The sequence below is a fragment of the Toxorhynchites rutilus genome, chromosome 3, assembly GCF_029784135.1.
Source record: "Toxorhynchites rutilus septentrionalis strain SRP chromosome 3, ASM2978413v1, whole genome shotgun sequence".
NCBI lineage: Eukaryota > Metazoa > Arthropoda > Insecta > Diptera > Culicidae > Toxorhynchites > Toxorhynchites rutilus.
In genome coordinates this window covers 78,277,087-78,288,371 of record NC_073746.1, presented here as the reverse complement: position 1 = coordinate 78,288,371, position 11,285 = coordinate 78,277,087, and the positions used below count along the sequence as shown (strand labels likewise).

The 11,285-nt window shown below is 36.6% G+C and overlaps 1 protein-coding gene across 7 annotated transcripts in view; it reads right to left on the bottom strand.

Annotated features, from left to right (window-relative positions):
• Positions 1-989: 989 nt before the first annotated feature.
• Positions 990-11,285, bottom strand: part of LOC129774914 (plasmanylethanolamine desaturase) — a 34,013-nt gene continuing 23,717 nt past the window's right edge. For all 7 annotated transcript variants that reach the window (XM_055778987.1, XM_055778989.1, XM_055778986.1 and 4 more), the window contains 4 exons: positions 6,959-7,170; positions 6,676-6,894; positions 6,408-6,577; positions 990-6,339 (listed from right to left, as the gene is read on the bottom strand). In XM_055778987.1, coding sequence (XP_055634962.1) covers positions 6,249-6,339; positions 6,408-6,577; positions 6,676-6,894; positions 6,959-7,170 — 692 coding nt within the window. In that variant the 3' untranslated portion in view covers positions 990-6,248. The remainder of the gene's footprint in view (positions 6,340-6,407; positions 6,578-6,675; positions 6,895-6,958; positions 7,171-11,285) is intronic.

The window sequence follows — 11,285 nt, the reverse complement described above, 5'->3', positions numbered from 1 at the left end:
TTCCTTCCAACCTTCATTGGAAACTTTGTTAAGTTTAGTAGTAGGCTAAGCGATTAATGCTTTGCAACGCTCTCTTTTACCTCAGTCGTTGAACTGACCGGTCACAATTTAGAGTGAACTAAATAAATTAAGTTTTGCGAAAATTCCATCGTGTCCTCATTTGGAAAGACGGGTAATCCCAGCCAGAAGCCGTTTCAACACCCACAACCTATCTCAGACGAATCAATAATAATTCTCTGACATTTTCCGGTACATATATTCTAAAAATAATTGAAATATTTTCCGTAAGAGGGGAATCAGTGGCCCGAATTTCGGAGTAACAAAGTTACGAATAATTAAACGAAAAAAAAACAAAAGTTGAGCTAGTACAAAACCGGTGCCCTGACTTACACGATTTCAGCCCTTCTGGTTATCGGAAACAAAAAAAAATCCAAATGATTCTTATTTAGCAAAGATGCCGCTATGGTATTGTTTACTAACACGTTTTTTTTTTGACGGTTAAAATTTTTTAAACAATTTTTTTTGCTGGCTCATACGATTTAGAGATGTATCAAGATGTACAAAATTTGAAATAAATCAGGTTAGTTGACCTTGAAATATTGTGTACACCACCTTGAAAGAAATAGTTTTGAGAATAACACGTTCCGAGTTTTCAGTAATAGTCGTATCAAACAAGATATCACGCCACTGAAATGGCTCGAACTTGGAAAATAATGGGAATTTCGGTAAATACTTCCGAGGGCATATTCTTGAACGAAATATGAAGAAAAAATCGATTTCATTTAATTTCTAGACCCTGATTTCTGGACCCCGATTTTATTAAATACCCCCCTGATGTAATAACTGGTACACGAATGATTATTCGTAGCTTTATAGATCGCTAGTCCGACACTCTGAACTTAATTCTTCGTGCATTGTAGTAGTCTCAAATATTCCAGAATGTCATCATATGAGTAGCAAGAAAGAACGTTTTTCCATTGTGATTCAAAATCATCTGTATTTGTTTCAATTGTTGACAATTCACAGCAATGCAATCAAATACAACGTAATAGGAAAGCACCTTCAGTTCGAATGAGTCAAAATAAAACGCTGTCAGAACAGTAATACTTCTAGAGTCGGATCTGACTTGTGTCACGTGTACGGAAAACGTAACGAATGTGAGCTTGTTAAATTGTTATAATGTTTGAAAATCGTTTCCCTATGGATGGTATTTGAGTTTGGGTTGTGCATTGTTTCTCCATGATTGCTTTCTCTTAGACGCATTATTGTAAACTATAACGTTTCATATAATATCTATCATAAAAAAAGTTATCAACATTGTAATAGTGTTTCGTAGTTTTTCTTCTGCAAAATAAATATCATCAGTAAAAATACATGGTTCTGTTACAATTATTTCGTATGCTATTTTCTTATAAGCAAGTTGCAAAGGTAGCTGTTTAAATTTGCTTTGTTCTCATTTTGATTGTACGGTTTGTGGTACGAGTATGTATCCATATAATTGAAAAATGAAATTGCACTGTCAGGCATGCGTTGGTGTGTTCGATTTACCATTTGTAAATCCTAACTGTTACAGTTAAAGATGCGGTTTGTGGAGGCTAAGTCTGTGTGTCTTTTGTAGTGTCTTGTTTCTTTTTTTTCTCCAAAATAATCTTTTAATTAAACGATTTGGCAAAACGATTTAATATAACCAGAACGATCATAAACATGCAAATCGAGAAGAATGTGTGTCGGCGAGCGGTGCTGAAAACTTGCAATTGTTTAGGAATTGACCATTCAAAAAGGCAGTTGGCCACAAGTGCTATAATCGATAAGATGTTGCATACGCACCACCACTGGCTGGGCACCTTAGGTTGGACAGGACGGATATTCGAACCCGTTGAACACGAACCAACCACAAAGGAAATTGGTGCATAATTTATTGGCACAAACAACTATTTCCTTTTTACTCGGGCAGCAGACGAAGAGATTCTCCTTTTTTGCTATTTTCTATTTTCTCATGCTTCAATTGCTCCGAATTCCATTCCGTTCGAGTATTTTGGTTTCAATTATAACCGGACGTTTCTGATTATGGGTACACTGGAAGGCTTTTTATATATCCACTGTCATATTCCTTATTCGACATGTTCTTAACAATAAGTTCATTGGATCTCATATGGTCATTCGGATATCGTATAGTTGGTTATAGGAAAAAATGGCTCATTAAACGGTCTCGATGTGTTCAAAATTATGCTTCGTATAAAGATAACGTAGAATTCATCAATATTCTTGCTTCAGTAGACCAGTGATCGACGGCATCGACGTAAATCACACATAGCATGATGGAAGTTTTGGATTCGATAATACCTTTAGAGAATCAAACACCTTTTGGTTCTTTTGTACAGGTTTTTTGTCTTCTTGTACTGGATCCGCCAATTCAGACGCTGGAAAGTATTCATTTACAAATATACATTTTTTCATCAATTTAAAATTTTAAAAGTGTTCGATGTTTAGCAGATATTTTCATGAATTCGTATTTAACCAAAGATTATGCGGTTCATTATTCATAATTCATGGTTCCCAAAAACATCCACAACCATCAGTCGTTTGGTACTATGAAAGGGGCAACTTCTGACATTCCAAAGCTATAGCATTCTTCCAAAATTAATTTTTTTTATTGTGAATTATTTTTATCTTTATTGATGCAAACCAAATATTCCAAAATTTTCATTGTTTGCTGTTTTAGTAAATAAATTCACATAACAGTTCGGCTGAAAAGTTCATGAGTTTGACATCTAGATGGCGCCTCATGCAAAAATCTACTTGTCTATCACGAAGCACCATCTTTTAACAGATACGTGTTAAAATTTGATAGCAATTGATCGATTGGTTCGTGAGTTACAGCATTGAGAGTGAAGCAGCTTTTGTTATTGTGAAAAAATGGAAAAATCCGAATTTAGTGTATTGATCACTTTTTGCGTTTGTCAAGCCATGCTTTGGCTTGCACTGTATTTTTTCCATCAAAAAACATTGCTTTATCAATACACGAACTTCGGATTTTTCCATTTTTTTACAATAACAGATCTAGACCATCTAGAAGTCTACCTTATGAACTTTTCAGCCGAACTGTTAAACATGAACTTTTTCTGCATTTTATCTACAATTAAGACAACCGCCACCTGTATCCAGGAAACACAATCCGGGGTGTAGACACAAAATTGAAAGAACATAATTCACCAACAGGCGCTTAAAAGAATCATTAAATTTTGTATTTTAAGTTGTTTCTTAACGATCCATTACAAACCAATGCGGAAAAAATCGTTCACCGTCACGAAATTAATACTTTTCAAAGATACTTCAAAATTGATAGTTAGAAAAAGTTATTGAAACCTATTTAAACAGGTTTTGAATTATTGTAAAATTGAGTATTCAAAATTCTTATGTGTTAAGGAAATCAATATTTGTTTGGAAAATATAAAACATAAATTATGTATGGCAGAAATATACACAAAAAACTGGAAATCATATTATCATTGCTACCAATGTTGGAGATTGACGAGAGAATCGACGAAAGCATCCAACTTTTTTCAGCATGTGAAAACAGCTTCTTCAATCAATGTGTTGGTCTCGCATCAAACGATACCACTCAGTGAGTGAGCGAATCCAAACATGTGGTAGACAAGTTCATTCTGTCTCGTAAGTAGAAAGAACAGCAGCTCTGTCGACCAGTGATTCACCCTCCATCGATCGGATTTGTGTGCGGATGAGACAGAGAAGGATCGCCAAGTGATAATTTCCCCGTGATTGCACTCATTTGAACAATTATCATACCGACAGCAAGCGTTTTAGGGGCCAATGCAGCAAATGTCTGTATATTGTGATGCATACCGTACAAATATTTATAAGCATGGAACAAAGCGGCGATTTTTATTCGATCAGTTGTAATTGAATGTCCCCTACTTATTCTTAAAAATTATCAGGTGTAATACATATTTTAGATTAATGTGGACTAATTGTATATGCGATAAAAGATGTTATGTTTTGTAAATGCTTGTGGTACAGTAGTTTGTTTTCGAAGAATGGCAGCATAAAGGACATTGGAAAACCGCCAGCAAGTAACTTTCAACGACAAAAAAATCAGGACCAAACGCCTAACGTAAAGAAGAAAACATCGAATAAAAAAGTCTGGTGCATGCGAATATACACACAGATGTGATATGAAATTGATAGCAAGAATTTTTATGTTATCCGGATGGTCAATATTTACCAGTTTTCGCATGGAATATAGCGTTTCACCAATCGATGGAAAATAAATACGATACAGTAATCTTCCGAATATACATATTTTAGTTTTTGCGGAATGTTTCTTCAGAAAAGAAATGAAGTTCTAATGAAAATCCGAAAGAACTTTTCACGTCATCAAATAACGTTACGTTCCAGATTGTATCCATTACTTCTCCCAACAAAACGTTTTTAACCTGTTTTTAACCCTAATATACTCGCGCAAATGGTCTCCCAGACCGACAATCAATAAGTATCACGTTTTCTGCAAGGAATATTGAACAGATTTTCTTCTGTTAAGAACTTAATAACAGAAAAGGTTACAATTATGATTTTTTGGGGATATATTGAAATAATTTTAATATTAGTTAAGAACGAGTAAGTACAGGTCGGACTCGATTATCCGGAGGCTTGATTATCCGGAATTTTAGACTCGATCATCCGGAATATTTTGGTTTTGATTTTTTTATCGGAAATTTTGAATAATTTGTTAATATACTTTATAAATATGGTTATTTGAATAAATTTGTACGAACCTAGATTTTTTTTAGTAAATTTAAAAATTTAGGAAATTCCAAATTCAAATTCTTTTTTTTTCCTTTTTTTTATTTAAGGCTCGTTAGCATTTTAGATGTAACAGAGCCGAATTTTAATCGTGTACATGTCACATGCTTATCATATCTATAATTAGCACATTACACAGCGAACTACTAAGCTACTTACTAAGCGAACGCGCAACCACGGAGACCCCCTCTTAATTAAGCGTAGTTGATGGGATTGGAAACGTAATTGGAAAGACGTTGAAGTTCTTCCAATTCCAATTCCAATTCCAAAAAAAAACAACTATATTGACTTACAAGCTTTGAACCCAATATTCCATCCGTAACGAAGAAATAGCTTCTCGTCGTCCGTTGTTCATGAGATTGGAAGCAAGCCTCAGTGGAGGATGCATAATAACAATTAGAAGACATCGGAAGTCTCATCATTTACCGTTGTGGAGCATACAAAACGTCTAAAATGACATGTCTCCTCAGAACCATCATTTAGTTAACATAGTTAACTCAGGAAGGAACTAATTTTCCTCCAAAAAAAACCTTCCAGTGTATCATCTGTTTTGCATGAACCGAACGCAGGTCTTCGAGTGACCATCACTCGTCTAGCAATGACCCAATTCTTCTATCCTATTTAATCAATTCCACCAAAACAACAGCAAGCTTTCGACCAACAATTGCTTCCAAAACCTGAACCTCATGCAGGAAAGCTCCAAGCTTCCATCATTCCTCCCGACAAATGCACCTAAATTATGCAACGTAATTCTACTAACTTATTCTACTAAGCAACACAGTTTTCTCATTCACATTTCCGCGTAAACTAGTTTGTACAACTTTTTTTCGCTTCAAGACCGAGCGCTTGGTTTGTGTTTAGTATTTATGAATAATACAACCACTTCGTTCCTCTCGACATCATCTGTTTTCTAGGGAAATAAGTTGTGGTTTGGCATACCACCTTCTTACGCACAAGGCATTCTCCACAATGGTATAAGGCAAAGATAAGCTATCATTTTTTCACTCTTTTGACGAGTGTAGTCACCGACTTCTGTAAACATATCTCTCCATTTGGTCTTATTAAAGCTACTTTTGAGAATGGAAACATGTGAAAAGCGCCTTTTTGAATGCCTGTCCTGTGTGAGTGATGAGCTATGTGGATTTTATGACAACATTTTTTTTTCTTGTTTCACTACATCTCTGAATAAACTCTACAGATAAAAATCTTCAAAATGTTTTGTTCCTCATTCCTCCCATCAACTCTACTCATATAATCTCATATAAAATCTGATGGCTGCGAAGATGCGTTCATTGTTCGGTCGATGCGGATGAAATAGTTATCACGTTTTGCAAGCGAACCAAAAGGGGAAAGCTACGGCACCCTTACGAACCAGCACTGACCAGCAGCCGGATGTGGCGCGCCGGGTTTATTTCGTTCGTATACGATCATGTTCGCTTCTGGGCCCACTTGAAATCATCGGCCCGCGGTTTGTGACCGGTGCAGGCTTCGATGATGGCCTCCAGCGTGGACCAAAACCTACGAATTAGAACGAGGTCGATTTAAGTGGTTATATTTAGAGTAGATGAATCATAATTCTCACTTACTTGATTTTTTCTAGCGGCCAGTTCAGCCAACCCGTTGTGATGCAGAAATACGTCTCGTGTGGGGCCACATGATGGATTCGATGATGTCGCCTAGGCAGTACGATGTGATGATGCTGCAGAAAGAGTACCCATTTCGGTAGACCCCAATAAGTGTGCGACCATTTGTGAATCTGAAATATGAAAGAAGTATTAGGAGTGATTATAACTTTGAGAATTTATTACTCATACTGCTACACCTAATATAAAACAATACTTGAAGTATGCATACCTGATTCGTCATTGCGATGAAGATGGAACAGAAAAACAAATATGCACTCATCGCGTACTCTTGCTGTATCTCGGAGTTCGATCGAGTGATGAAATTCCACGCCAACTTGCCGAGAATTGGTAACGCAACCATAAAATTGTCCCCGTTCGTTTCGATGAAATCGTGTCGCGTAATGGACGTCGGATCGATATGATGCTCCCTGAAGGGACGCAGAAAGTTCTGTGAATATACGATAAGTATAACCTTATGCTAGTTTCGAATAACAATGTAACCATTCCCTTACCTTTCCCAGGATCGGAAGATCTACCGATCCCCACGTGTCGGCACCCCAATGCACCAGTCCCGAGCCAAAATCTGCCGTCAAGATGCCAAACGCTGCTGCCACCACTACCTTGCTAATCCGTTCGACGCGAAAATGTTTGAGGATAAGGAACAGGTTTATAACCATCAATGTGATGCAGATGTAGACACAAATGATTTCCTGAGTTCGTTTACCTGAAAAATAAATTAACACTTTTATATTATGTGGCTTCTATTCAAAGCTAAATATATCTAGAAGGTTGTTGAATGCTTCCTAGCCAGTCCTAACACACAAAGGACTGTTATTTAACTCTCGACCGCAATCAGTAATCAATTACTCGTTTCACGCGAGCCACAACCTCTACAAAATACACGCATATCACTCACGAACCGCATATCCGGAGCAGTAGGTCCGTCATTACCCTTTCCGCTTTTCCAATGCTCAGGAGCTGGCAATAGTGGCAACAATCGCGGGAAAGCCCATTTGCATATCAAAGCTAACTTCCAATTTCGTGCGTCCATTCGGTCTCCGCGAATTGACCGGTGGCAAGACCTATTTCGACATATACCGACACGTTTCAGTCTGAGCTGGCCATAGTCAATACGGCCCCCCTCCATGGCCCCCTTTTTCTGGCTCTCGCCACCCTTGAGCACCTTAATGGAATGCGTGCATGAAATCGGAACAGAGGGAACACACACCACCGGTAATTATGGCCCAACAGGCGCAAATGAGTGCTCGGGAAGTTTATACATTGCTTACAATGGGCAAAATGGACGCTCGATGTTCTGACGTCAACGGTATTGGGGCCATCGACATTCCACGGACTGCTCTTAGGTGAACAACGATGTAGGCGCTATTGGGCACCAGAGGCACACATTTTTTTATCTGGACCTCCTGGAACATGAAGCATTATTGGATGCAAAAACAGCAATAAATGATGGATGATCGGTCTAATAGTAGATGTAGCTTACAAGCAGTATGAATCATTTGAAGAGCTTAAACGAGGAGTATCCTCTGCGTTGAACGAGATACACACTACAACATAGCGCAGAAGAGTCGTAATCACCCCGAATGGGTTATTTGAACTGATTGAGAACTAAAGATGACCTACGAATTAGAAACTTATCGCAATTCATGTGAAATTGACATTAATTTTGTAAAGGAGTGAGAGTTTACCCATCTGGCTCTATAGTTATGAAACACTGAAATTTTAGTTTTTTGGTTGTTTCGCGCCTGAACACAACTATATAGTTGAAATGTCCAGTCTCATAAATGAAGATAGTTATTGTATTCTACACTATATGCTTCAATTCAACCGACTTCTTACATATCTCTGGAAACTCAGAAAAAATTAGTGGTTCTGTACGAGGGTCACTATTTATGTTTCGGGAATTGGCAACACTGATGTCATGTGAGTCCATCTGACGGTTCCATCGTAAAGTTTGACATTTTTGACGATATACGTACTCAGAACATTTTGTCATACAGACGCTATTTGTTTATTTTATATTTAGTTGAAAGTTTGGTCTCGGCAAAAAAATGGAACTGAATCGTGAACATTTTCGTGCGATGATTTTTTACGACTTTCGACGTGGATTATCACAACAAGAGTGCGTCAATCAACTTAATTTGACTTTTGGCGATGAAGCTCCATCAAAAACCACTGTGTATCGCTGGTGTAGTGAATTCAATCGTGGTCGTAGTTCGCTGTCCGACGAGTTTCGTGAAGGTCGTCCAAAATCGACTGTAGTGCCAGAAAACATCGATGCTGTGCACGAAATGATTAAGCAAGATCGTCATGTAACCTATTGTGAGATTGAGGCATCCCTAAGCATTAGTTCCACCAGCATATATGCGATTTTACATGAACACTTAGTTGTGCGAAAATTATGTTCACGTTGGATCCCACATAATTTGACAATCGCTCAAAAAAAAGGCTCGTGTCGATTGGAATAAATGCTTTGAAAATTGGTTTAAGCGCATGCAAAAGTGTATCGATCATCGTGGCGAGTACTTTGAAAAACAATAAAAATATATTCGCAGATTAACTATTTGTTTTTGTTCCTATCCCCCAAAGATAAATAGTGACCCTCGTAGATGTAAAACGCAGTGTATAAGACCACCCCGATTCTATTTCGTTGCAACACAAACAGTTAGAATTTCAACAAGATACATTCATACATTGTTGAATGCTTAGAATAAAGTATATTTAACGTCATTTTCGTTCAAAAGAGTTTTTGTTTATTTATTGTGCTTAAATATGATAATTTCCGCGTTTACATTAGAGAGATCTATTGCTAAAGATGAGTTTATTCACCTGAAAAAAAGATCTAAACGAGTGTGAATAAATATGATACACTTATTCGAGGTATTCATACCTACTATGAATAGAATAAATTCAGCATATGTAAACGTAAACGTAAACGTAAGCGGGTCGTCATTTATCATAACTTAAAATTGCATGAAGGAATTCATGAATAAATTCATTATAAAATTCGCGCTAGTGTGCGATTCAATAAATCTCATCACATTTCTTCACTAGTATAAACGCACATTAGCCACTGCGCCAGATCGCATCCACGAAGTTTCAAAAAAATGACGCAAATAATGCTACGTGAAGTTAGTGCCATTGAAGAAGTTATTTCCCCTTAAACCGCCCATGCGTCTCCATTCGTTTAGTTAAATTATGGAGACGCATGAATGGTGTTATAAAAGTTTTTAACCTGTACATTCAAGATCATTTTCGTTTACCACGTTCGTCGCCCAAAGCGCTGTTTGTGAGTTCCTTGCGAGGCCCAAATTGCGGATGATTTATTAAATGAAGACCAAACATAATTTGTAGACAACTTTTACATGATCTAGTAAAATTTCTTTCTATTTGAAAACAAATTGACAATAATAGCACATGCCAAAGTCACATTATACGGGTTTTACAAAAAACTCCAGTACAAACCTTCTGTACTATAAATTGATAAAAAATATAGTATAAACATTATATTAATATGATTATGATTTTATTATTTTTCTACATATCCTATAGTTACATTTAGGTGCCTCTGCTGTCAAATTCTTTTTGAAAATCTTATTAAATTTGAACGAGGAAAGTGTCATCCACATCTGGGTGACGGGGCGACGAAAGGGTTACGCCAATCGAGAAGAGTTCAACCAAATTAGGCATACATGTTACAAGTACTTTAAAACATTTATTAACAAACACAAACGTATACAACTAATGAAATTGCACCAGGTTATCATTATTTATGTGTCGAATACAACAAGCTTCGATAATTATGACACTCTGTAATTAGTGATTAAAATTAGAGTTGCCACTTCAAATCGGCCAGGCTAAGAGCATCAGCAACGCTCGAGTACAAACGGTTAAATGAAATTCAATTTTTGGGCAAAGTCTTTAGCAGTGTATTTATTATGTTATTGTTATTTATTTTATTGTTATTTTATTCAATATGTTATTGTTGTTATATATTATTGTTATTTTCATTATCAGATGACCAAGTTGAAGTACTGATTCGTAGCGTAAAAGCGAAGCATTGAACTGTTTTTTCTCAAAAATAATCGTGATTTGAAATTTGACGTCTAATCAGAATATGATGTACAGAAAAAAAATTGGGAAATCAGTTAAAAATAACATTTCAAAAACACCTTTAAAAATCTGACTCAAAATTTGAATTACATATCGAAAAAAATTAGGACTCTAAACATGTCGCTTTTAATATGTTTTTATACATTTCTATTAGAAAACCATATCAATTTAACAAAGTTGGACGTATAGTGGTACCGTGCCGAATACACCAAAACGTACGTGCTCTGAGTTATCAATATGTTTAATAATAAATTCAACGGTGTATTTAAAATTTAATTTTTATTTAACACTAGCTGACCCAGCAAACTTCGTCCCGCCCAAAATTTGTTTTTTGTTATCAATACCTTCATCTGGTTTCGTTTGCTTGATTAATTCTAGAGTAATTCAGAAATTTGTGTTTCATTTGTATGGCAGCCTTCCCCCCCTCCCCTTAGAGAGGAGGGTGGAGAGTCTAACCACAATAGAAACATTTATTGCACCCTAAAACTTCTACATGCCAAATTTGGTTTCATTTGCTTGATTAATTCTCGAGTAATGCAGAAATTTGTGTTTCATTTGTATGGCAGCCCCCCCTAAGAGAGGAGGGTGGAGAATCTAACCACAATAGAAACATTTACTGCACCCTAAAACTTCCACATGCCAAATTTCGTTTTCATTTTTTGGGTCTCAAACTATCACGAAAACCTTCGCCGGCCCCAAAAACCCCTA